Source organism: Xiphophorus hellerii, chromosome 23 (assembly GCF_003331165.1).
Source record: "Xiphophorus hellerii strain 12219 chromosome 23, Xiphophorus_hellerii-4.1, whole genome shotgun sequence".
NCBI lineage: Eukaryota > Metazoa > Chordata > Actinopteri > Cyprinodontiformes > Poeciliidae > Xiphophorus > Xiphophorus hellerii.
This window is the reverse complement of record NC_045694.1, coordinates 10226044-10252900: the sequence shown is the minus strand read 5'-3', so window position 1 is coordinate 10252900 and position 26857 is coordinate 10226044. Positions and strand designations below refer to the sequence as shown.

At 37.1% G+C, this 26857-nt stretch overlaps 1 protein-coding gene across 4 annotated transcripts in view; it reads left to right on the top strand.

Annotated features, from left to right (window-relative positions):
* The window catches only part of diaph2 (diaphanous-related formin 2), a 457445-nt gene that overhangs the window by 97025 nt on the left and 333563 nt on the right, over positions 1–26857 (top strand). For all 4 annotated transcript variants that reach the window (XM_032554339.1, XM_032554341.1, XM_032554338.1 and 1 more), the window contains exon 7: positions 20843–20982. In XM_032554339.1, the coding sequence (XP_032410230.1) occupies positions 20843–20982 (140 nt within the window). The remainder of the gene's footprint in view (positions 1–20842; positions 20983–26857) is intronic.

Here is a 26857-nt window from a genome sequence, read left to right as displayed (position 1 = left end):
TTGCTTCCATTGTTTGTCCGTGAATGTGATGCTTGTCTTAGCCTGACTGAGCTAATGTTACTCAGAATGAGGATGCTGTCTTCCTTTTAAAGACTGTGTGTTTAGGTGATTAAACCCCAGGGATTTAGCATTTGTGGTGGGACTTTATTGCCGGCAGCATTGCATATCAAGTTGAAAGCAACTTATTGCATGTTAATCATCAAGTCTTGCATTTTCACATCTCAGGAAGAAAAACTCAGCTGAAAAACCTGAAAATCCAACACAAAGTTGAAGTCTATAAGAAAAAAACAAAGTTCTGGTTCAATGTCTTTTTTAATAATTTAGTCATTAAATATTTCAGATTAAGTGTTTTGAAAATATGTTAATATTTGGAAACTATTTTTTAATGTTATTTAAATAAGTATTGCTATATTTGAATAATTGTAATAGTTTAGCTAATGAAACCCAGAACCAATTAACCACAAAGTAGATTTTTAATATGGAAATGTTCCATTCATTGACACCTGTGCTGTATCCCAGCCTATTTCAGGAAAGTCTAGGGGAGGGAAAACATTTTATAGAATCACAGAAGCCCTAAATATTGTGAAACAAAACTCATTCAAGAGTTTTAGGTAGATTCAAAATCAACTGGATCTTGACTCAGAGCTACAGAAGCCACCACACACAGACACATCCCAGAGACGGGGGTTAAAACTGGCATTTCTCCTCACCTGAACCAGAGAAAGAAGTATCTTCTCTGGGTTACAGAGGAAATAGAAATGGCACTTTTATTCACTGGTTTCATCAAGATCTCAGAGTCTGCAGGAAGTGTGGAAAGGCACAAACCAAATTATGCTTGTGGTCCAGTGTTAAGCATCCGCACACATTGAAATGCATCTCTTTGTGCAATGATTCTGTGCAGAAGATGAGTTTTTGAAGATGTGTTTTTGAAACTAAATACTTCAATTACATTGTGTATTGAGAAACACCAGTATAGGGTCAAAAATAGTCTACAATTTCTTATTTTCAGACAAAACGTGGAGACATGTGAATGCATAAATGTAGCAGAGTTGTAAAAATAGCTGCTTCGAGCCCTTGTCCTGTGCTTGCAAAAGTTGAATGGTGACAAATTCCTTTTAGCTTCACAGCAGACATATCTGGAGTGAATTTAAAAAGAAATGTGTGAAATGTTAGGTTGTAGCCCAAACACCTTTTAATATTAAGGTTGCATTATAATCTACTGATCATGGCACCCTCACAAACTGCAGAACTGATGTTTTTCCACTGATGTAGAATTAGTTTTGATAATCTGGTGTCCCTGTTCACATCTCCTCCGACAACATAGCCTATATTCTTGTTTATCTTTGTGCTCTGCTTCCACCGTTCCTCAAAACAAAATAAAAAAAATCCATTATTGTGACAGCTCTCTGAGGTGTTTGTAGATGCAGTGACAGGCAAGTCATACTCACTCACCACATTTCTCTTGAAACCTAATCTCTAGCATGGCCTCGCTCACCCACTGAAAGGCAACCAGTGCTAGGAATGGGTGCTGATACACTTGCTGTCACCAGCTGCATTTGGAATATGTCGTGTCTTATTATTATTGATTCTGCACTTTAGTTTTTTAGTGGCTTACCGGTAATCTATAAATATTTGAAGTTAAGGCAAAGCTGTTGCTAAGTAGGTCATGATTGCATCAGGAATAAGCAGGTAAAGTTGTCTCTAAATGTTCGACATGAAACCATGTGTCTGGGTAGGAGGACTGCTTGGTATGGGTGGTTATTGATCGCAGCCACTGTAATGTAATTTCCCCATCTCTTTTCCTCTCAGCAAATATTGGGGTTAAAAGGAGACCATCACCTATTGTACACCCTTTTTCTTTTCCCATCTGTTTTTTCCATATCTTTCTTCCTTTCTTCCCCTTGCTGCCCATTGGGCAAGAACCCAGGGCGGTAGAGTTTTATTTTGCTGATTGAATTTTATAGCTGGCATCTTGGCAGACTCCTTCATTTCATTCTTGTGTGTCGCCAGCAACCAAGAATGCTGTCTAGACAGAAAAAAACTGTAAAATCATGTCCTTTTTACCAAGAAAATTTAGATAACTAATTTTCAGATTCAAATTATAAATCTTTAACTTGGCTAGCCTACTGGCTGGCTGGCTGACTCGCTCCCTGGCACAGAGTTGCCAACTGAGCATTTTCAGCAATCTTTTCCTACTCATCATTCCTTGGAGAAGGCGTATCATTCTGCGGTTGCTGGCGGGGCTGCAAGAGCCAGACAGACTTACGGTCAACTAGACCAAATGGGATAAGACGAAATGCTGAGTAATTCTGGGGCAAGAAATATGTTCACGTTTTATTACGAACTGGCATGACTGTGAATCAAATACAAGTAGCCTTTAGTACTATCAAATGAAACCTCTGTGAAACATAAAAAGCAACAGATACCTTGAAGATGTCCACATGAATAAATCATGCCCAATTTTATAGTTTGTGATTTAATAAACCATTATTTTGTCATGCTTGTTGCTTGGTTTTATTCACAGAAACACACATTTTCCCTATTTTATTTCACATTTAATAAAAAGGAGTAAAACGTCTAGAATTTTATTAGAAATGCACCAATCAGATTTTTCCAGACCAATACCAATTTTCTGTGTTCACTGAGGTCTGTCAGTAATTAATTTTTTTGAAGAAATTGAGGGCTGAGAAGAAACAATGAGTGGTTTTTGTGATAGAGACTGTAATATTTAACCAAATAAAAGAGCAGCATAGTAAATATTTTTCACAAATAATTCTATTAATTGGGCCCAATCAAAGCAAAAATCAATTCTGATTGATTGGTTCTTTTCTTAGTTTTGAATCCAGCAGAAAACGAAGAAATCATGCATTTATGCATCATTTATGCATCTGTCACTGGTCTTTGTTGGACTTTAAAAAAATAAAAATATATAAAATCAGTCCAGAAAAACAGATGTACAGTACCAGCAGAAATGCTACTTAAAATGAGTAAAACTCAAGTACCAGCAGGGATGTAAACACTCATTCCTTTTGTTGTGAGCAGTGATGGTTATAGAGTCTATCAGCTGGGACGAAGGATCTCTTATTATGCTGCTTTGTGCACTTAGGATGCAGCGGTCTTTCAATGAAGGAGCTCTATAGTTCAGCAACAGCTTCATGCATGTTTATGAGCTAAAATTGGTGGAAGCTTTCATTCTTTATGTATGCAATGAATTGGACAAAAATTGGATTTTTCAGTTTGGTCAATCAAAACAAAACCAGACTATTGTGATCTCTAAGAAATTGAGGCTGCACCATATGCTGCATTTGTTTTCTATATAGGAAGTTGTTTCTGAATGCAGCCCCTCAAAAATGTTAGAATTCTTAGTTTTTTATGCATTTAAGGAACAACAGAAAAAAAAATTCAGATCTCTGGATAATTGATGAGTAAATCTCCAGTTTTATGATGGAGAAGAGAATTGTGAGAACCTGCTATGGTGCATCCTCCTCTTTGAGGCATCCCATAATACGTTTCATGTTCATCCCCTTTTCCACAATCTTTGAACACACTGATGATGTAAGAAATTGTTTAATCCTGTTTTTTTTTCTTCATCCCATGCTTGAGGGCTCTATTATATGAAGCCCCTTCAAATGAATGCCCCTTTAAAAAGACAATTGGTTTATCCCTGACAAAATGTACACCACAGACGTGCAGATGGTTAAAGAAATATACATGTACAGAAGGGATTTTTTTTCTGCCTCTGCTTTGATGCTGCACTGCCAGGCCTGCCTGTGTGTTACTAAATCCTATTCTTGAGGAGTGTTATACCCCCCACGTCTGAGAGGCCCTTGGCACTGGCAGAAAACACACACCGGCACACACAATAGGCACATAGACAAACACATTCTGCATGCCTGATGCAATGTTCAGTCAGTTGAGCAAACGAAAACATTGGGGTACACGAAACAGCATTTGCTCCTATTTACTGAAGCTACACCTGAATTCTTTGAAATGAAGAGAAGTATGTTTGAACAAGCTACACTGGGTTAAATCATGAAATTAAAAGAGAAGCTCTTATAGCGGAAGACCCATCAAGGCTTAAGATCTTGATTGAAAACAATGAGGGTAAGTTATGTAGAGCTATAGAAGGATAAATGAAAGTATGAAGGAAGGCAGTAACCCCATGAGGAACCTGAGGTTGCGTGCAGCGGTGCTACAGTGCAGCTATGAATCCTGCTGGCAAGCCTTTGGCATGGTCTGCTATGGTTGGTTTGTTACATACAGAGTCCGTGTGAAGGGAAAATCGCATTCACTCATGAAAGGAAGGCCGTGTCAACAAATCTTTTTGAACCAAAATAAGCAGCTAAAGTAAAGGTGGTCATAAGAGATTTGAAGGCTATAATGTATGAGCTTAATCTGAACTGTGTACATTCAGGTTAGCGTGAATTATTTTGTCTTAATCCAAAGCAGAACAATCACAGCAAAAAATTTGTAGACTGGCATTGTCAGCAGTACCTCCCTTCATTGTGATGCTTGTCTCTTAATGGTGGAGTGTAACTTAAATGTAAAGGTGCATTTCAATAAATGACATTGAAAAGTATATAATAATTCTTTTAAAATGGAAAACTTATAATGTTGATAATTATGGCTCATGACAAATGAAAGCCAACAAATTTGTTTGTCAGAAATTTGGAGTATTGTGTAGGACAGATTTTTAAAAAGATTAATGTCCTGTAAATGCAGTAAATACATGGTCTGCACAACTATTGTGTGAATTAATGCTCCTTTCTTTACCACACCTTCTCCATACACTAAACTTTCCAACAGTATGCTTTGATACAGCCCTTGGCTTGTAAATTAAGGATATTTTCTGACTTACCCTCCTTGTTGAGAGCATCAATGGTTGTTTGCTCAACAGCAATCAAGTCAACAGACTTAGTCATGACTGAGTAGATAACAAGCTCTGCATAGTATTTGTATATTTTAAATACTTTCCTCTCTGATATTTACATTTCTCAGAAACTTTAATAGGAATCCTAAACCTCAATATTCTTCATTGATGTGCCAGAGGAATGTAGAGACGGAGTGAAGAAGAGATGTCATAACGCAGCTATACCCCAGGGTTTAGTAGTTCACTGCTGAGGTTAACTGCTCGATCTGCTTAGCATTAGTTGGCATGGCTACCATTTCTTGGGTTATTTTTGGTCTCCTCTTGGTATTCTCAGTGGGCTTCCGGCAATTGTCATTCAAAATGCAACCTGCTGTGTTGAATATGCTGAATGGAGTGTTGAAGTAGTTTCATACTTATCTGTCTGCTGATGGCTCATGACACTCTGATATCCTTATCTCACGCTAAACAAGAAAGATCACTTGAAGCATGTAAATGGTTGCAAAAAAAAAGTATGAGAGAGAGAAAACTGAAGGAAAAGGGGTAGAAATAATAAACATTCACAAAGCAATAATAATAAAACTTCCCATCCCTCTTTTATGACTGAAATAAGTGAGTGGCTTCAGCATCTTGGTGCTGAATAGAGAATAGGGAGGGGAGGCAGCACACAAAGCAGGCAGGCGGGGGCCCTGGTCTTTGATGAATGTCTCTATCTCCAGGCATTAGGTGTTCTATTTTTCATAGCAGGCCCTTCGGCCATGCTGGAGAGAGTTTGGGCCTCACATGCGCATTCATGCAGGGCGCCACAATCCTCTGAGAGAGTGACTAATCCAGGCCTACTGTCTTGGGGCGAGAGTGGCTGCTGCTACCAGCATAGCTGAAAGGTCACACCTGTCAATGATGGTTATGGGTGTGTTGGCGTGTGCTTGTGTGAGTGTGTGGACAAAAAAGGAAACCAACTCTCTGGTTGCCGCTGCTTAAAAGGAACAGGTTCTTGATGTCTGGAAAGTTTAACTTTTTAGACAGAGTACACTGACTGGCAGAGGGATAAGGCGTTGCCACAAACAAATTGAGGCTTAGTATCTGAAAGTATAAGCAATCATAGTGATTAGTGAATCAAGATTTACTTTTATGCTAATTAGTAATGGGCACCACTTACTAAAAAGTCACCTCTAAAGCACTGATCATAAAAATTTGTTCTGCTATTGCGAAAGTGCTACACCAATATTCCATTTAGATAAAGCTAACTCTAAATTGTGAATTTCAATTTTAAAAAATACATAAATCATTTTTAAAACAACTGATTGTAACATAGTTATTTGATTGTGCTATAAAATAATACTATATGCCTGTAACATACATAATATCACCCTTTTGATAAGATAATTATATTTCTCATTACATCTTTTTGGACCAACATTCCAAGTTCAGAGCTCAAACACACTGGGTGCATTTTAATCTCAATTTTTCCACATATGATGGATTTAATTAAGTCACCCAAAGTCACTCATTTTGTTCTTTGTATGCCTGATTTTCATTGTGTTGAACAGTCCTCCTCTGCTATTGTTAATGGTATTATTGATATAGTTCAAAGATATGGTATTCCCAGTATCTCTTTAATTAATCTCTCCCTAATAAATTCACTCACTAATATTATTATTTGATATTTTACAATCTAAATTGCCCCTGTGCATAAAAGCGGATCAGGGCTGTGATTGTTCTTGTTCTTATTAAAGCCAGTTGTTGGTTCGATGTCGTCTCCTCGAATGAGTTTAGAGACACAGATGTTATCTTTTTGGCCTGCTATTACACTGACTGGTCATTTATTTTTTCATTAATTTTGTCCGACTTGTGGTAGGGGTCTAATATTTTCTCTGCCAGGTAAAGAATTCCATGTTCCTCTTACTTAAGCCACTTACATGCAATTCTGCACTTTTGACATTTACCAATGATCCTGGTGGAATGGAGCCACGGTGCACCTTGCCATCAGTTAGGCAGCATGCCATGGCTCGGGCTTCGGCCTCAATTCAGCAGTCAAATTAATCTTGCTTTGTTAAAGTAGTGAAGCCCAACCTAGGAGAGAGTTCGTTTAGCTGTTGCTCTGCTGATGTAAGTGCTTTCTCAAGTTTGCAGCCTTTATTTATGGACTGTTAAAGATTTCCCCATCTGTTATTAGACAGAGCCTGGACACAGAAGTGTTGATGAATAGGTATTCCTACAGACTTTGAATGGGTCTTGGCCTCAGAGTGGAGACAAAGTGATTGTATTAAAGTGAGAAGAAACAGAGCTGATTTTGTAAAGTAAGTTTGAAACATTTATTCTTTAAATTGCTGATAATTTATACTTTGTTTTTTTTTCTCTATTTTTAAATGGTTATTATAACATTCACAACATGGAAATTGTATGATTTAATATGCCTTGAATGTTTTCATATCAGAATGCATTTTTGTTTGGGATTTTATTTGATAGACTAGTACAAAGCTGCCATTAGCTGAGAGTTGGTAAGAAATATGTATATTTACATTTTCTTTGGAAGAGTTGTAAGAAATTGTTAAATAAAAATTTCTTGCAAAATTTTTGTAAGTTGTGAAGTTGTGTACAGATGTGAACCAAGGCGCTCTTTTTTTGCTTTGTTTAAAAATGTAACCGTATGGCTTACAATGGAAAACCAACATTGGATTTTACTCTAAACACAGTGTTCTTTAGCTGAAACATGGTAGTGGCAGAATAATGCTGTGAGAATGTTGTTCTTTACCAGATCAACTTTAGACTGTACCACTTTTGTGGGTTAGACTATGAGCCCACAAAAGTGGAGAATTGCCTGAAGACCAAATAGATGATATTCATACATATTCTCCATCTAATCTGTATGAACTTGAGCAATTTTACAGAGAAAATTAAGAAAAGGTTTTACTCTCTAAATGTGCAAAGCTAGTAGAGACATATACCTTAAAGATTTAAAGTTGTAAAGGCCGCAAAAGGCGCTTGTAGGAAGTGCCTACTCCAGGCGCCTGGACACAAATGCGTGCCACACTTTTCAGATGTTTATTAGTGATAAAAGAAAGTTTCCATTTTGTGTTGATTTAAAAATAAACTCCCACTAAAACACACAGAAGTTGGAGAATCTATCTTTTACAAAATGTGGAAACTTCAAAGTGTTTGCAAGGCGCCCCATACACTAATAGAAACAGTCTCTAGTTACAAAACAACTTTTTGTACAATAGTTAAGTTACTTATTGATTCTAGACTGTAAATACTGCTGGACTATTGACTCCTTGGTGAATTTAAACTTTTAGCGAACTGTTCAAAAGTTTGTTTCTTGACATGTCTGGCTTCTTCACGCATACTTGCATTATTTCACCACCACTCACCTCTCTTACCCTTCTCTGTTAGATCTACTGTGTGTGATGAGAGGATAATCTCCAAGCGCCCTTTTTCATGGAAGATATTTTATAGATCAGACTTTTTCTCCTGATGGGCTAGCACCAGACAATTTGAAATCCTATTTATCTTGCTAACAGGGAAGAGGAACGGAAATGTATCTGTGGTTATTAGAGACGAGACAACCCCAATGCAGACATGAGAAGGAGATCAAAGCTGACTGCTCTGGAAATAATAACTGAATCCTATGTATCCAACTCCTCTGCTTCAAAGTTCAAGAAATATATTTTTTCTTGCAGTGAGTTAGGATTTCTGTGTAAGTTTTAAAAAGTGTTTAGCCTATTAGAACTCCATTTATTACCTCATTCTTAGGTGAATACTGCAGATACCCAGATACAAACAAACATGCACTCATTCTGTTCTTCTTTCTGGCAAGCCCTATCCCTCCCAGGACTGTCATAAATCATGCTTGTCCCCTCTATCATCCCCTGCCCACAGAACTTTCGTACAGATTGGACATCATCAATGTGTCTGCCAAATCATCTTTACCTGAGCTCAGTTTTTGTCCTCAATCATCCTGCCTCTTATTTATTGCACATTCTCTGCAGCCTGTCCTCAGGATAAAACGGATGATAATAGGAATGACAGTGTGTTGGTTTTATGTATATCCTTGATAACAGTCGATGATTTCAAATTGAGCAAGCAGTTTTTACTTTAGTCTATTAACTGACCTTATAAACTAAAAAGATTCAAGCCTAGTCTGATAAGGGTTCCTACCATATATAAGAGATGAACACACCTTTGTGAAAGTGACATGAAGACGACTCAAAGGGAGCCATTTCAGAATCTGCATGATGTTTAAAATGAGTTGATAACAAGCAAAGAAATAAAACGTGTAATTTTTTGTTTAGCTCTTTAGCGTGCTTGCTAACTCTCAGAACGTTTAGCACACATAGCTTCTCCTAAATTAATTTTTCCAGATGACCTCAAAGCTCAAATTTACTGCAAACTTTAAGTTGAACAAAGTTTAACATCTATGTTGAAATTTTGGTTAACCTTTAGTTAGCGGTAGTGCCGAAATGCTGTGGTTCATCAAGGCTGTGAAAAGGAGAGAGAGCGCAAGATCATTCAGCAGATAACAGGAAGGGTATCTTGGCGTACAACAGAAGAGCTTTTTTGTTATTAAAAATATTAATTTTTAATAACTAAATGCATTTATTCTGTTACATTCTGTTACATTCACTTGAATATGCTTTTTACCTATTTTAACCAAAAATGCACCTGATGCAGATACATGTGTGTAAAAGTAAGAGAATTAGAGGTCAAGTGAAGATATAGTAAACACCATCCATTCAATATTTACTTTACCCGGTTTGTCATTTTGGTCTTAAAAACCAGAATTTACATTCTCTCTGTATACTTAAAACCTTTGCAACACAAGTTTGGGTCAATGCAAAGGTTTGTGCAGGTTTAGATGCCAGAAACATTGTGGTAAGGCCAAACCAGCTGAGCTTCTTTCACCTCATAGACTCTGTGTACCAACACAGAGTCTAACAAAGGCTAGCAGCAAGCGGCAAAAAGGGAGGGCAAACCATAACTAAAGCTAAAACCTGACTGCAGTATTGCATACTCCCCCATTGCTGTGTAACTCATAGATTTTAGATTTGTCTGTTGCATTATGTGGGTGATATATTGTTCTGACCTTGTGGAGTTTGGCAACAAATAGAGAGAGCTGTCAGTGTCAGAGAATGGAACAGACAGAAGAAGAAATGAGCCTTTTCTTGTTCTTTGAGGGCAAAAAAAGTGACAAGACCCGTGATAAACAATCATGGTGGTGTTGGGTGCTGTTAAAGCAGCTGTATCAAAAAGAGGATGATCAAGCCAGTTGGCTTTTTGTTTGTTTCTAAAATAGAAAGCGGCTGATTTTACAGATGTTTTTTTTTTTTTTTTTTTTTTGTCAAGAATTGATTGTACTAGGAAAAAAAGAGAGAACAGTGAATTTTAGTGAGGTGTTTTTCTTTTGATAAACACAATCCTGAAATGCTGAAGCACTTTGATTTAAGCAATTTGAGTGCTGGGTTAAAATTGTTGCCTTCCTTGGAGCATGGCATTATTGCATCAGAAAGTCTTTGTTGCTTTAGAGCAAAAGCTTGTTTACAATATTGGAACAGTGGGATTATTCTGACCAGACAGCCCAGTTCAGTGTGCTGTTTTAAAACAAACACACATTCAATTTATGTCTACCTCATCTAAGGTACAATCAATCAACTATGACATGCATTTTGACTTAATGTATTCTGTGTCTTGTGTGACTTCTTTCTTACAGCTAGACATTTTCATGCTTAGACATACAGTGACGTATTTTGGTTGAAATCTTTTCACAGGGAGTATTTGAAGGAGAGAAATGTGTCAAGAATTCTCATCATAACTTTTCGATTCATCATTTGTCTCTTTATGAAACTTTGTAATGTAACCATATTTTATCCTGATATGCACTGAGCACTTTCTCTTTGTACCTTGTAAAACCTCATTTAAGTTTTGCGAGTTCTTAATATACTTGTTAATTTGAGTTTTGTCCAAAATTGGGATTAATTTCTTAAATTATGTGCAAGTAAGTCACTGCAAGGTCTTAATTTGTAGGGTCTTAATTTGAAATCTCACCTTAAATTAATTACTCTGTAAAATTTAGTATGCTCTTTTCTGTTGCATTGACATTAGACTTGTAACTGTTTCCCTTGTTAGATTTATGCAAATAGATGCATGACTTAAGAGTTCTTTCTGCAGGTTGTTTGTAGTCAGCTTATCAACTCAACTTTTTTCACTGTCTTCTACCTGCTTTTCTGTAAGCTTGCTGACATCTGCTCCTGTCTTCATAGAAGTGCCATTGAAATTCAGTGCATTCATGAGTCCTGCAAAGCACAGGGAGAGACGCTTCAGGGAATATTCTACACCACATACAAACAGAACCTGAGAAAAGTGTGTACACACCAACACCGGTGCTCAGAATCACTCTAATAAGTGTGGTCACACACACACGCCTGCACGCCGACACACAAAATGCAGAAAACTTTTGACTGAAGCTTTCACAGTATTCCCACTTGTCGGGCATTAATGAAGCCTGCTGTTAGGGGCTTTAAATTTAATGCATATGAGAATAATGAACTGTAGTTTCCAGGAAAACAAAGAAGTAAGAACTGGATGCATTTTTAAACCTTGTCTGACACCCACTGTACATATGGCAGTGTTTCCTGTTTTGTTTTGTTTGTGTTTTTTTTCTTTTTTTTTTTACTTTGGGATGGACATATTGCTACAGTACAGGTTAAGGAAATCAATAAAGGAAGGCCAGAGTTCTGACCCAAGTGGTTTCAGTCATTAGGGTTTAAGAGATCATGTTGAAATACCCAAATCAGATCCATTTCCATGGCCATGAGCTGGTTTCTTGAACTTGGCAAACAGAACAGTAGGGCTGTGTATTCACTGATAAATAAACGACAACACTTTGCTTGTTGAAAAATTGTTTTTGGATTTGAAAGGCAGATGTAAGTATGAACCAAAATTCATATCAACACGTGTTACCTGACTGAGACTTATTCAGCAGATGCAGCATTTACAAGTCACAGTGAATTAGAGAGCATGAAATTTAATGGGAAGAGCTAAAAACATTGATCTGGGTTTGGATCCCAGCTTTAAGACTTTCTTCAATGAGTTTTCATGTTCATGAATTTGTGGATTCTTTCCAGGTACTCCGGCTTCCTTCCACAAAAAAGACATACGTACTATGTTCATTGTTCTCCTGAAAATTGTTTTTAGTTGTGAGTGCGTGTAGGTGTGTGTTTGTCCTGTTTATTTCTATGTTGCCTTGTGATGAACTGCCTACCTGTCCAGGGTCAATGACTGATGGAGTATAGACGATGGATAGATGGAGGAGTTGTATATATTTTCATTTTCACCTGGAAACATTTATTCCATCCACCACTTTTCACTTGAATAATTCATCTTTGATGATGATGTTCTTTAGACCCCTGCAGTCTTGATAACATGGAGTCATGACCACCTCTGTAAAAAAAAAAAAAAAAAATTCCCTTCTATCCAGTGTACTGATGATGACACTGGGAGTCAATCCTCATTTGGATTTGAAGTCTCGGGACTTTTTCTTTTGACAGTGTCCGTAGCTTTAATCTCCACATTAAAGCTACAGACACTCCATTCCCTCCACATTTTTGGAGGGAATGTCAAAATGTGAACAGATGTTCGCTGTGAACAGTTTGAATTTGGGTCAAGCTAAAAAGTAAAAGATGAAAGATAAAAGAATTAAAACAAAATATGTGAATCATAGGTCAAGAACTACTGGGCTTCCAGCTGATGTTTGTATGTAACCATACAGTAACTTATAAATACAAACATGAAACTAAACATGCAGTGGAGCTCACATTAAAATGTAACGTGTTGTGAGTATCTGCTTCGTCTTGCACACAGCCTTTAATCACTTGTGTGATGGAAAACCTGGGAAAAACATTGACACATAAATTAATTAAGCATACATAGGGTTTAACATTAACCTTCATAGACTCTAAAGTTTTTAAGTGGTCCCAGACTTATTCATGGTTCAGTTTTTGTGAATTTTTCTGTGGAAAGCAACTCCAAATTATTCACTTAAAATCTGCCTATTTCAGGATTTTTAATAGAGCATATGTGAATTATTCAAAACAAAATGCAGCTTTATAATCTTAAATACCTCGGTGCAATGCTGCTTAACTTGCTATTGACTGGTGTTCACAAATCAGCCAATCCAGGAACACAGTATGTTTTCTATGGCGCTGGTTAGCTGTTTCTCCATGAGCAGATATAAGGAAGACTGTAGATTTTAGCTTCTGTTGTACTTCTAAGAATGTTTCCACTGTATGTATTAGTGCATGTTAGGGTGTATTTGGTGATTAAATAGGCAGTTATAAGCATTTTTAGAATATGCATGAATTTTAGCTATTTGACGGTGGCTGTGGTTTGTGACCCATGTGAGTTAGGGGGTCACTGTACTACTGTTTCAGACTGGGTTCAGATGGGTTATTGCAAAATTGGCCAAATTGCTACCTTTTAGCACAACTTCTTTGAACCAAAATATTTTTTGTACTTCAGGTTCAGTCGTCTGATTTGTGAAAGTGATGCTTATTAGGAAACCTATAATAAGAAAGTGCCTTTTTAAAGGTGTGATGCAGCTCCTGGCAATAATTTACCTTTTGCATGTCCAGATCTGCTCTCACCTACTGCGGCTGAAAGACTGCAAATGTTATTTTGTTTCTTGTGATTACTTTTAACGTTTTTATTTTTCTTATAAAATTTTCAGCAAAATAATAAGTCATCTCTTTTTTGTTTTAAGGCTTTAGACTTTGCACATTTCATTCACGGTTATTCCACACTTGTTTGAACTGTTTGAACAAATATCACTAGTACAGTGTTATTTGTTGAAACTTTGTATTTAACCTGACCTTTCATGCCTGCACACCCTTACAACATGCAAATAGCAGCGAATGATTGCATGGCCCTTACAAGCTATTGGCAATATGTCCTTAGTAGTTGTCGTCGTTACTTTATGCTTGCTCTCAAACAGATACCACAATGCCCTGACTACTCCTGCTTTTTGTTTTCTTTTGTTTGGTCTCTAGTTTTAATGTCATTTTGCTGTGAAGTTGTCAAGGCACAGGGCTTAATGGTACCAACGTGTGTTGGAGGCCTAATTGTCCCTGATATCTGCAACTACTAGTTTCACAGACGTAGAAGAATAGCGCCAGCTGTTGATTCTGCTTCCTGACCAAAAGAATAAGAAGATAGAAAAGAAAATAAATAGGAGAATAATGGAGGAAAAAAGCCCCTGGTGTGAGCAGATAAACGCGTATTTCTTTGTAGCTGTCATCCAAGGTTCAAAAACACAGCACTATGGATATAGCGTGAGACAGAAAGGGGAAAAAAATTAAGAAAGAAGTAAAAGGACTGAATTGTAGATGGATGATGACAGAAAGAGATGAAATGCTTTGCCACATGGTCTGCTGGGAAATCCCCCACTGTGCTGGGAGCCCCGCAGCCTGGTGGCGAGATGAAATGTCTTATCTGCCAGCAGCAGAACTCTGTCCTTTAAGGGGGGCTTAGCAAAACTCATTGTCCAGCCAAGCAGCATCTCAACTGATCCGTGTTCCCGTTGACCTTTACCGTCAATGCTGTCACGCTCACACGCCAGACTTTAGATTGTGTTAAACGCAGGAATACTCATTTTTACACCGCAACGCCTCTAACTTTGGTTTCTTGAGGATCCTATGTAATGCTTATTTCCTTATTCAATCACTTTGGCTACTTTCCTTATACCTTCCTAAAGGGCGAGTCATGTGACACACCTCTCTACCTGTCTCATGTCTGTTATCCATTCTTGTTCTATCTTTTCTATCAACTTATCCATCAGTCGCTAATGAACAGGAAATTAAGTTGTAACGTGGCAATCATGTAGCTTGATATCCTCTAATTGCCAAGATTGTATCTGTATTATTTTTACACCGAGCTGTGGGTGCTCTTGTAATTTTCATTAATTACACACACAGAGCCGATAATCATCTTTCTCCAGTAATTTAAAACTTTTTCATTTGACTTTCTTGGTCTGGTGGATGGTGAACACGTGTTTAGTGTTGCAGCAGACTCGATTAGGTCTAGATTCAGTGTTTCACTGCTGCTGTCTATATTTATCAAGGGAAAACATTTCTCTATATATTTCACTCACATGCCATGTGGTAAACTTAACTTCTTAGGTTTTTGTTCAGCGCATGCTTTCTTCTTGCCACACCTCCATAAAAGCCAGATTTGAAGAGAGGAAGACTACAATTTTCTCACCTGACTTTAAATCTCTGAAGTTTCTCATGAGGTGCCTTGGGCCTTGAGCTTCTCTGATTAAAGCTCTCCACTCCGAGGTTTTGAGTTTAGATAGACGACTGTGTCTTGGTCGGTTTGCAGTTGTGACATTCTCTTCACATTTTTGGATAATTGATTTAAAAATATATTTTACTTAGGAGTTTGAGGCTAAAGGCAGCTGAGCACTTTCTAATTTTTCTTTCAAAAGAAATTTCAAAACCTTGTATTTTCCTTCCACTTTATAATGATGTGCTAATTTGTTACAAAATATCCAAACAGAATATGTTGAATGGTAAATGGAATAATTAAACTATAAATCAGGATAAAAAAAGAGCTGCAAAAACAATATTTTGACAGTTGTCAGCAGCAGAAAGCGAGCCCACCGCTATGGAAAGCAACATCTGCTGGATCTCTGCATGAGCATCCGGCCCAGACTTGTTACTGTTTATGAGCTTTTCCACTAAGCTGACAAAGAACCTGAATAATGTATCTATCAGTCAGCCTGAGTGGGCTGAGCACTGGGCAGTGAGGAAGCCTGTTACAGGCTCATTACAGGTGAAGATGACATGTTGAGGAGCAGCCGACTTGGCATTGTCTCCCTGCTCCTCCCTCGATCGACGGCGAGACACTATGTCACTCCCCACGGCGTACAGAGAACGTGGGGGCGGGGGCACGGAGGTGGAAACGATGGAGGGAAGGGTCCGTGCTGCACCTCTAACCCCCCAAAATGAAATTGACAGGCTCACTGAAGTAATTGCTCCCAACACTATTTTCTTTGGCAGGAAATACTGTTATCGACAAACAGGGGATTCAATAAGCTGCAGGAGATGAGACTCAAGTGTTCCTCTGCCGTTGAGTTTGCAGAGTCTCCTGATGGTCTTTGCCCTGCCCTTTATTCCCAAAGTTATCTTTTATTTTAATTTTTAATTTTTTTTACCTTTTCTATAACTTCTTACCCTTTATTCTTTGGCTTTTCTTACTCATGCATCAATACCCACTCACACGATTCTCCTCTTGATTTAGTCTTGCACTTTTTCTCCAGGTTGACCATTATTTCAGAACCAGTCAGAGGAAAAACATTTTATTACTTAGAGGCCAGCCAGCGACTGCTCCACTTCCCCTCCTGCTCCCGAGATAGTTTCTCCGCTGCCAGTATGGTGGTGTAATGTTGATATTACCCCAATGGAGTCCATTGATTTGAGCTCAGAGCATAAAAATGCAGTTTATGGCCAAAGTCTTCGGTTTCCAGAGGTCAGATCATGTGCTGAAACCAGATCTCAAGCTTTTCTGGACATCGTGGAACGTTTGCTGGGAACTGTGGAGAAGTAGAAAGATAAATGTATTTGTTTAGAAATGCATTCGCCTTTAACGGCCCATTACCTGTGAATGTATGGTTAGAAAAAACCTTCACAAATCAGCCACGTTCAGGAATGAAAAGTTTGAAACTGTTGACTTTTGTATTAATTTGTTCACCTGCCTTTTATTCCAACATTTATTTGTTTTACTTAGTACTGCAAAGTGGAAGGCTTTTATTGTTAGGTTTATGGAAGCAAGACTTGTCAGGAGCAGAAGTTTCAGAAAAAATATTAATTAAAGGAATGGGTTTAATATCATCAGTTAATCCAGTCACAAAATTAAAACTAATTCTGAAACACTGCCTCAAATTTAATCAAACATTAAGTCAGACCTTTCTGTTAACTTGAGATTCTTGTGTTGTGAATTGGTGAAACACTCAGATATTTTAGAATAAAAAGTTGTGTATACACAGTATTCACTACAGAGTAAAATCTTTATGTAAAATAGATTACTGGGCCGTTGGCATCTTGACAAAATGTTTAAATCAATAATGTAAGATTTTAAGAAACTTTCGATTTTGTCTCAAGTTCATCCTGCAAATCAATACCCACAATGACTCTCTATAAAACAGTTTCTACGTTCTCTCCAGACTTGTCTGTTTTTAAGACTTCAGATAATATTAAGTATGAGAAAAATTACCAAAACAATTTAAAGGGTATTACTCTTTACACACAAACTTTATACTACCATGACATCCATAGAAAAATAATCTCAAGGGCTGCAAAACTTTACTCTTTAGTTCTTTATGCACTTTTGCTCTTTTTATCTTTAAAAATTAAAGCTCTGGTATGTTTCTCCTCCTCTGTTCTCTGCTTTGGTATTGAGCCTCCTTAAAGTAAAACAAAAACAATGACATTAAGTATGATGAAAGAAACTATTTACTGTACAACTACAGCTCATTTCATAAGTGTTTCACTCCAAGATGTTTCTTGAGGATAAATAACTTTTATTTGAGCAGCATTTTTTCCCTATTTGTAGTATTATTGGATATGGCACAAGTAATTTCCTGTGTTAATGAACACTTTTTATACCTCTTTAATGAATCCGATATCTGCAGCCTTTGTTTGAGTAAACAATTTGGACGATATGTATTTTAACTACTGGATAGATTTCACTAACAATATCTTTTATCCAATCCATCAGCAAGAGACATCTTTGGACTAAATATTTGGTCCAGTTATGATTCACATAATAAGTCAAGGAAAAAAATTAGTACACTATTTCTACTCAAACAACATAAGTTATTTTGTTAAAACTTGTTAAAATTATTCCCACATCTGCTGTTTGAGGAATGAAACAGCATACACACATATATAGTTTGTCATTTTATTCTTCTCTAAGCAAAAGGCATCATCAAATATGTTATCAGCTTACAAAGCAAGAATACATAGAGCATTCTGAACTGTTATCTGCAACATTGATATTGCAAACATGGTGTATTTATGATTGACTCTGCAGCCTCAGTAAATAGCGAAGGCAACTGTCAAGGGGTCTATGTGTGAAATAAACCCAAAACAGAAAAAGTTTTCAGATTTGAGCTGCACAATATATGAAGTTGCTGCAGTCATCATCAGGATATGTCTGTCCTGCACTGAAATTCTGCATGCAGATACTATATTTGATGCTTGACGTGTTTTTTTTTTTTAGTAGCTGAGATGTTGAAATTGAAAGTGGGGGGTCATTGGGATGGAGGGAAAGAAAATGTCAGAAAAATGTGGATTAATTGAAATCAATATCACCATTGCAATATTCACAGCAATAGCATCACAATTAAAAGTTTTCTAGAGATTGTGTAGCTTTACCATTTCCCTACTTTCCTCTAATTGACTCTAATATACTCAGCTGTTCTGAGCTGTAAATACTAAAACTACTTCAATTTTGTGTGGCGCAAATATGCAGCAAATTTCCTGTTGTTGACAGAAATCTGTTGTGAAATTTGAAATTAGTTTCTTGTTTATTCTTTTGCATAATATTCATCTTAGTACTTGAGAACTAATATAGCCACAGCAATAAGCTGCTAAGCTGCATGCCACAGTTTCTCCTGAGTGCATGAATCATGCTTTGGTGATCATTTTAAAAATATGATTTTACATTACCATTTTCAAAGAAATATATTTTTTATATCATTTAGTCAATGGCTAAGCTCAGCTTGCATGAAAAGAACAAGATTTGTGGCATGCTGTTCGAATCCCTCCGGTTTTTCATGCACGCACACACAAAAGACTCATTCTTGTTGACTGTGCATTGCAGCAGAACAGCAGGTCTCTCTTTTCTCCAGATAAATGAGCTAGCTTATTACCTCCCAAACTGCCTATTAGCACAGCTCACTTTGTAGGGAACCAGCAATACAAGAATGAATACAGCCGCGTTCCTTATGCCAGGGAGTCTGGTTCAGGATAATGTGATGGAGTCTCAGCAGTGAGTTTCGTCATGTGTTTTCTTTGGTACTGAGACACGTCTTCCACCTAACTAGGTAATGTTATCGAAATCATCCAGTAATTATCAAATTTCCTGAGATGTTTGTGGAGGGGCAAAAATGTAAATCATTTCCATGAAAAGCTTTTTTTCATTTTGAGCCCTGTTTGAGTGCCTGGAAGTAATGCTGGGGCCAACAATCGATTCAATCACTTAGTGACGTTGGAGTCGATCCATTTATCAATGTATAGTCTAAAGTGGGCTTCACAGTGTGCTCAGGGAGTTGGTGTTTATGTGTTTGAGTTGAATGTGTGTGGTGCCACCACTGGTCTCATTGTGTAAACATCAGTGTAGAAACACGTCCCAGTGGATATTAAACACAAGAATCCATTTACTTGAAGCGGAAGTTGCTGCAGATTGCCTGTGGAGCCTGTCTTTGGCTCTGGTGGCAGAGTCCAGGATTAGTCTTCACTGTTTAACATTAAAAGGAGAAAAATAGTCAGCATGTTCAGTAATTTGCCTTGTTGTATTTGATTAAATAGAAATTTTAGGTGTGATCTTTACTCTGACATCCCTAAATAAAATCCAGGGTATCAAGTTGGATTCAGCAGTTATGTAATTAGAAAATAGTCAACATGCCATGTAATCTTAGTGCTGTTCTGTAAATGCCTCAGAGGTTTTTGAACTATTGGGAAGAATTATGAATTTCTTCATGACGGCCAAACCTTACAGCTTACTCTATAGCTGCCTTTAAAACACAGTTAAAACTGCCTTTCTTTCTAAAGCAGGTTTTCTATGTGTGTTTTATTCTGTGTTCTTTTTTTTTATTGGCACTTAATTTTAGTAGTTATGTTATTGGTTTTCAGTACATCATTTTGTGATGGTTTTGTCTGTGAAAATGCTTAGCAAATAAACGTAACTTTTTTTCAAATGAAAAGCAACAATCATTTTACAGAACCCCAAAGGGGGTAAATAAATGTTCCTCCTGCACACAAGATACTCTTGGAAGCCAAACAAAAACTCAGACTACTATAGGGGTATGGTTGTAGGAGAATTGAAAACATTAAATATATCTGACAATGTCATCCAAAAACTCATGGAAAACACCACAAATGTTATCGCTTGTCTATTTTTTAAATTTTTACCTGTGCACACATGCACCAACTTTTCTAATTTTCTCTTTACCCATGTCCCCTTAGGGCACACGTGTCAAACTAAAGGCCCCGAGGCCAAATCCAACCAGCCATCACTTTTTATGTGGCCCTTTACATTCTAGCTGGCCACATAAATTGAATCTTCAAGATAACATTTGTGTACTTAAATATTATCAGTCAAATAAAAGCAGTGTTTATCTGTATACTGCCAAATTACATCATGAAAAGATGTTCAATATTTAATTTTTAAAACTACTCATCAAATGCTATTTATTAATATTTTAACAGCTTGTTAAAAGGTTTTATTGATATATAATGCCACAATCTGTCCTTTTAGGACATTCATGACCTCAATGTTGCCCGAAACGTCTTAATCCAGCCACATGGTGAAACTTGATGGTGGCAGCATCATACTGTGCATAAGCTATTCTCTAGCACAAACCCTTATTAAAGGTGATGACAGGATAAAGGGACATGTGCACAATTTGAAAACAAAACCTTGTGTCAGAATTATGCACTACTTTGGTATATTGCATAAAAGCATAATATACTACATTCTACAAAATAGGAAGAAATCACATCGGTTATGAATATTTTTTACAAAACTTCATAGTTGCACCATGATTATTGTTTAGGTAGCGATGCTTCAGCCCCTCTGTGTAACTGAAACTGTCCTTGATGTTATATAGTGCCTGACAGCATATAAGCACAGATTTTATGAAATATTGATAATGTTCAGGTTCAAAGTTTTAATCTAATCATGCTGTGTTTTTGTTTACAGGGTGGGCTACGTAACAGCAAGCATGAGTGCACCCTTTCGTCCCAAGAATACGTCCATGAGCTGCGATCTGGCATCATGGACGACAAGCTGCTCAACTGCCTGGAGTCCCTCAGAGTGTCCCTCACCAGTAACCCTGTCAGGTTGGTAACCAGAGGTTTTATCACCAGAGGATAATTGTTCCTTCACTCATCTCGATTGCTGGGAAATTTTGATTGATTTAAATTTATCAGAACACCTCTGGCACCATGAATATTTCAACTCCGTGAATAAATCGCTTTGTTTGGGTTGTTTAACCAGAGAAATGAACAATTTTGGGAGGAGAAACAGAGCTGGAAATAACCTGCATGGCTGAAAAATGCTGCTATACACCGACTGGGACCATATTTTCTATTTTGTTCTGTGAGTTGGGGAAAAAATATTATGCTATTAGTCTGGTACTGAGCAGTGAAACGACTCCAGTGTAATCCACAAGGCAGTTATCCATGTAAAAGTAAAATTGCTTGTTTTTGCCACCACCGTGCATTAGTGCGTACCGATGTTTGACCCATGAAATAACTCGACTTAATAAAATTACTCCCACTCTTTGTGCAGCAGGCCTCTCCCTCTTTTCCTGTTTGACTGGCAGCGGTCACCCCAATTAAAATGGTCAAACGCTCGTCTCAAGGGAGCATAAATGTGTATTTTTCTTTCTCCCATTTGTTGCTCTGACCACAAATTGAGTCTATCCCAGTCCTCCAAAGGTGTTCAGTGAAAGCCTTGTGAAGTGCTGCGAGGTATTATTTATTTAGCTTAAACACCAGATTTTCTGTAGTCCAGCCATCTAATGTTACACCCACTTCACTGGGTTCCTCTTTCTGCTCTTACTCATGTTCACACCATTTTCTTCTTCCAGCAAGTTGTCTCTCATAAGACTTGGGAACAAGAGGTATCCTTAAGCAAGACCGCTGCTGCAAATTAGACATGTCTTATAGCTGTAGATACCCTATCCATTTCTGTGAAACTCATTTAATGATATTCTCTCTCAGGAAGGCACTTTCCTATTAAGTATGATTTTTTTTTTTTTTTCCTTTCTCTCTCGGATCACTTTCAGCTCTTTTGTTTGTCCCAATTTTCTCCTCTTTCATATTGGATTGTTTCAGACCATTCTCCTCCCTGATGGGATACTTCTTTTTATGGAGCATCTGGACATAGTAATCTTCATAAACTGAGAAAATGTGCACCAGTTTTTGATTGTTTAAAGTAGATTTATTACCAGTTTTCAAAAAGCTGATGTCTCTATTTGGTGACTGTACTAACTGAAACAGGATTAAAAAACTGCATAATGTGAAGACAGCTGTTTAATTACTTTTAAAGTTAAAACAACACACTAAACTTTTAAAACTTAGGAATAATGTTTTTAATGAGCTTTTCTTGGAAATTAGCTCTTTAAATGAAGACCTTGTGTTCATGATACAGCTCTGAGTTACTCTAAGATACTAAGTTTAAATTTGATACTTAAGTATGTCTGATACATTTGGCTGAACAGCCATAGATTGAGTTTCTGCAGGACAGGATTGATATGCTGTGAGATGTGGGGTTTACTCACTTTAAATATTTTTGTAATGTTTTGACATTTTGTCACCTGTAACATACATAGCTTTGAAGAAAAAGTATTAGTTTTAACACAGAATATTTCACTTATAACTAATACTTTTTAATTAATATTAAGGACTTATTGACTAAAACAATCTCCAACATCATGGTGTTTACTTACTTGTAATTTAGTTTTGTTTTATTTCATATTTGCTCTATAAACTAAACCAAAAATACTTTGTAAGATTTTGTTTTTGCAGTGCGACAGACAGGTGAATAGTGAAAAACACATGCACTTAATCGCTATACTTTAACCCAGTTTTTTTAAGTGTCCCCACAAAAATATTATTTTAAATGCTGCTGTAAAACTCACTGGTTGAAGATGAGCGAAGGTAAAATCAAAGACAGTATACAAACACCTGGGATTTTTTTCTGGGTTTAGCCAGGGTATCCAATACTGATCATTTAATAATGTCTTAATTTAGATGTCAACCCAATACTTGAGATTAATCTGGGACATCCCTACCAGTTAACTTCTTGAAGTGGCTAAACTGACTTCTTCATTTTAATTGGTGCAGTTTAACCTTCATTAAAATGTGCATAGGAAACAACACTCTTTACATAAGTGTGCATAATAGGTAAACAGGTTATTTTCAATCTTTTTGAAGCTGTATATCTTTAGCATAATATGGAGATTTAGGTGATTTTTATTTTTTCAGTTTATTTATTTTTTAGATTGTTTTATGTCTAACGGCCTTCTAACAAGGGTGTTTCACCGAGGTTGGGGTCGTCCTGCAGGTGTGTATAAAAGGCTTTACCTCTTTAAAAGTCTGTAGGAAAGAGTTAAATTCAGCAGATGGTGAGGTTCAGCCAGAGATCAACCTTTAGGTGTGTAAACAGAGGGGACTGTGTGGGTGTTGACTCACTCAGGTCATTTAGTTATCTTTATGCTGCTTATTTATCTCCTGGGAAAAGCGACTCACTTTCCAGCAGCATGGAGAAGGTTACTGGTAATTAATGTGAATGCATTTTGTTGTTATGGATCACAACGCACAAAAAGTCTGCATTTGGCTGTGCTATGTTAATGTAACCTTTGCGCACTGTCATCATATACTTACTGGAGCAGCTCATGCTGGATTCCTTCGTGTGAGGGGGTGGTGGAGTTATGTCAACATTTGGTCTTTTATTTTAAGTAAACGTGAGGGTGAAATAATTGGCAAATCCTTGCATTTTTTCAACTTAGTTCTAACTTGAAATATAATTCTCTTTCAAATACTTGTTTTTTCAAGTTTTTACTTATTGCTTTAGTATAGTACACTTTCAGCAGTTTATGAAACAAAAGTTAAAACAAGTTTATTAAAGCTGTTCCTAAAAAAAGTGAAGAAAAGACAAATTTCTGAAATTACTGGAGAGTAAGGCGTTTTAATTTTATGATTTTTCATATTCATCTTTATATGATTAAGCTATACATGTTTTTCCTTAAAGCTGAGCATTTTTCTAGCAGCTTAGCTCAGATTGTCTTTGTGCTCTGCAGGTAGATTGTTCTAAGCATCTCTGCTTACATCCTCATTTCTGTCTTGTGTTCATGATTGTCTCAGTTGCTTTCAGCCCTTTGTGTAATCCCACACTGATTTAATGACACTGCCCCGTCGATCCTGAAGTAAAAGCTTTCATGAATAATGCTCTTGACTTGTCTTGCAGTCGGAAGCAGTGTGTCCTCTTACATGAAGTCCAGCCTCTCTGTCTGCTTACATTAAGTGGATAACGTGATCTCTTTTAGATGTATGGGAGTTAAATCTGGCCTTTGTGTAGTTAAATCTGTCCTGTGTCACAAAAACACTGAAAAACATTTAAGACTTTACCTTAAGTTGATCTGATGATTTGTTTTGGTGATGATAGCAGCTAAAACTGTGTGCGTACCTCAAAGTCTTGCTAGCAAAGTGTTGTTCTTCACTGTGAGTGCTTACCGCTGCTTTTTGTCTTCCCTCAGATGTTTGCACTGCCTGCTAATTTGCTCCCACAGGCCTGTGTTTGTCTAATAGTTTAATTGGCTGGGCTGTGCACCTGTTTGGCAGCACAGGTGGCCGTGTGGCCATTCTGCTGTGGGCCTTATCTCCAGGGCAGTCCCACACAGGTGTGTGGCACGCAGCCTTCGCTGATCCACCCACAGATGGCATTGCCCGGAGCGTCCGCTGCCTTCTCTGTTTCCACTTTTGGTTTTCCTCGACTTTTCCACTACTTTTTCCATTCAAATTACCCCAGCCAATTATTTATCCTCGGCTTCATTTTCCCACATTTAATTTTGTCATTTGGATACTCGCTGCTGTCAGATTTACAAGCCTCTTTTTATTAATTTCCTAATCCATTCTAACAAAGTGAGATGTCAAGTTATAGAAAATTAAGTTAGCTTAGTTTCTCAGTTAGAAGGAAGAATTTGTCTTGTTTCAGCGAGGCCCTCTTTTTTTCTTGCATGCTTAATGTTTGCACTGTTTTGAGCTATAATCAGTTTGAACATTTATAACAGGTTTAAATATTAAAAAATAAGTTTCTTTGTAGAGATGTTGAGGGGCCAGAAAACTTCGTATCGGACAGTCTTAAGATGTGAGTAAGCCACCCATCACACTCAAGGGATAGCGCCCTGCATTTTCTAAATATGCCCCTTCTCCAAACACCTGCTTCAGATAGTTGAATTATCAGCCTGTCACTTCTTTCTGCAGGAGCCTGCTAATGACCTGTTTATTTAAATCAGTTGTATTCAACAGAGAAACATTTGAAATCATGCAGGACACAAGTCTGAGATTTGGAAATGCTCACTCCTGGTGTGCTTGTTGAATAGATTAGCTTAGTCATTAGCTTAGTGCGGATGGTTTCGCTGACGTGTTGTGCGGTTTCTCATGAGTTGCTTTTGCAGCAAACTGTGTAACAAAGGTTCAAAGTTGTGAATCCTGCTAATTCTGTCCTCTTAAAATTTGCAGAAAATCCACATAGTCATAAGTTTTTTGTAGAGCATTCCTAAAATATTGAAAAGAATTTGGAGCTTAAGAAGCTAGAATACCAAGGTACCAATTGTGGACCCTGCTAACTAAAACATTTGTAGCAGAAACCCTAAAGCAATAGCAAACATTAGGTTTGCTAACACAAAAGCATACACTATTATGATACTTGGCAGAAGCTAATTCCAACCTCAATTAAAATTATATCTGCACCAATTTAATTTTGAATCCAAAAGTTTATCTTCAAAAAGTTAAGACATCATGCAGCCAATAAGTTACTGTTGGAGTGTAAAGACGGCCAATTATCAAACTCATTCCTCTATGACAACAAATAACTTTTGATATCATATTGTTCTACCCACAGCTTTATCTCTTCAACATTTTCTCTTAAATGTTTTTTATATTCAACATGTTTTAAACATATCTTTTTTTTTTTTTTAAAAAAAGCTAAATTTAAACAGTCTTCAATTAAAAGTGAATTAAATGATTCTGCCTCTTGTAAGAATCTTAGAGTGGCACACAGCTTCATATAAACTCAACAATTCAATAATAGTTCCAAATATTTTTAAAATACGTAATTTATTGTTGTTCTTTTTGGCTAAACTGCAAGTAAAATATAATTCAGCTGGTTATCTGAAGTCTGCAGAAACCAAATAGCCCTTGTAGATGAAAGGTTAAAATTAAAGGTTACCTTGGAAACAAAAGCAAACCTAAGTTATATTGCCGTACTTGATTGCAATTAGGTTTCGTGCATCTTGCCAAAGGTCATACAGTAAAATAAAAGACAAATATAAGATGGAGGAAAAGCTGCTCTCTTGACATCAAATTTTTAAAAGTAGCAGCTCTAACTAGGGCTCTTACGTCTCTTGCGCTTCCTCCTTTGGCCCTTCTCTGTCTGCTGTGAGTACAGCAGGCAATTAACACCAGCACAAAGGAGCATATCCATCTGTCCTTCTGCTGTTGTGAGCATTGAAACCAGTATGAGCTTCTAAACGTCTCCCGGGTCTGTGCTTTCGACAGCTCAGGCCTGAAATCTTGTCTGGCACAGAAACAAAGTGTGATTAGTGGTTCTCAGTGAATCTACAATGAGTTGTCACTTTATGAATGAATGATACTGTTTCAAATCTGTCATTTTTGATGTTGGTAAATCAAAGCAAATCATCTTGTGTATTCATTTTGAAGCAGAGTAGCTTAATCAGAAGCCTTGTCAGATAAATTAATTAGATGAAGGACTTTAAAATAGATGAAGTTAGCTTTTGTTATATTTAAGTACCACTTCAGGACACACTGGAGAGTAAATAAATAGCTTATATCTTATAAAATTTAAAAGAAAGCAGTTTAATTCCCTGTCATGATGATCATGTTTTTATTAATAGACAAACTTGTAGTGAAGAATGCATTCAGGTAACCAAACCAAAGCATGTAAGAAACCAGAGAACAGTTTTTGTGA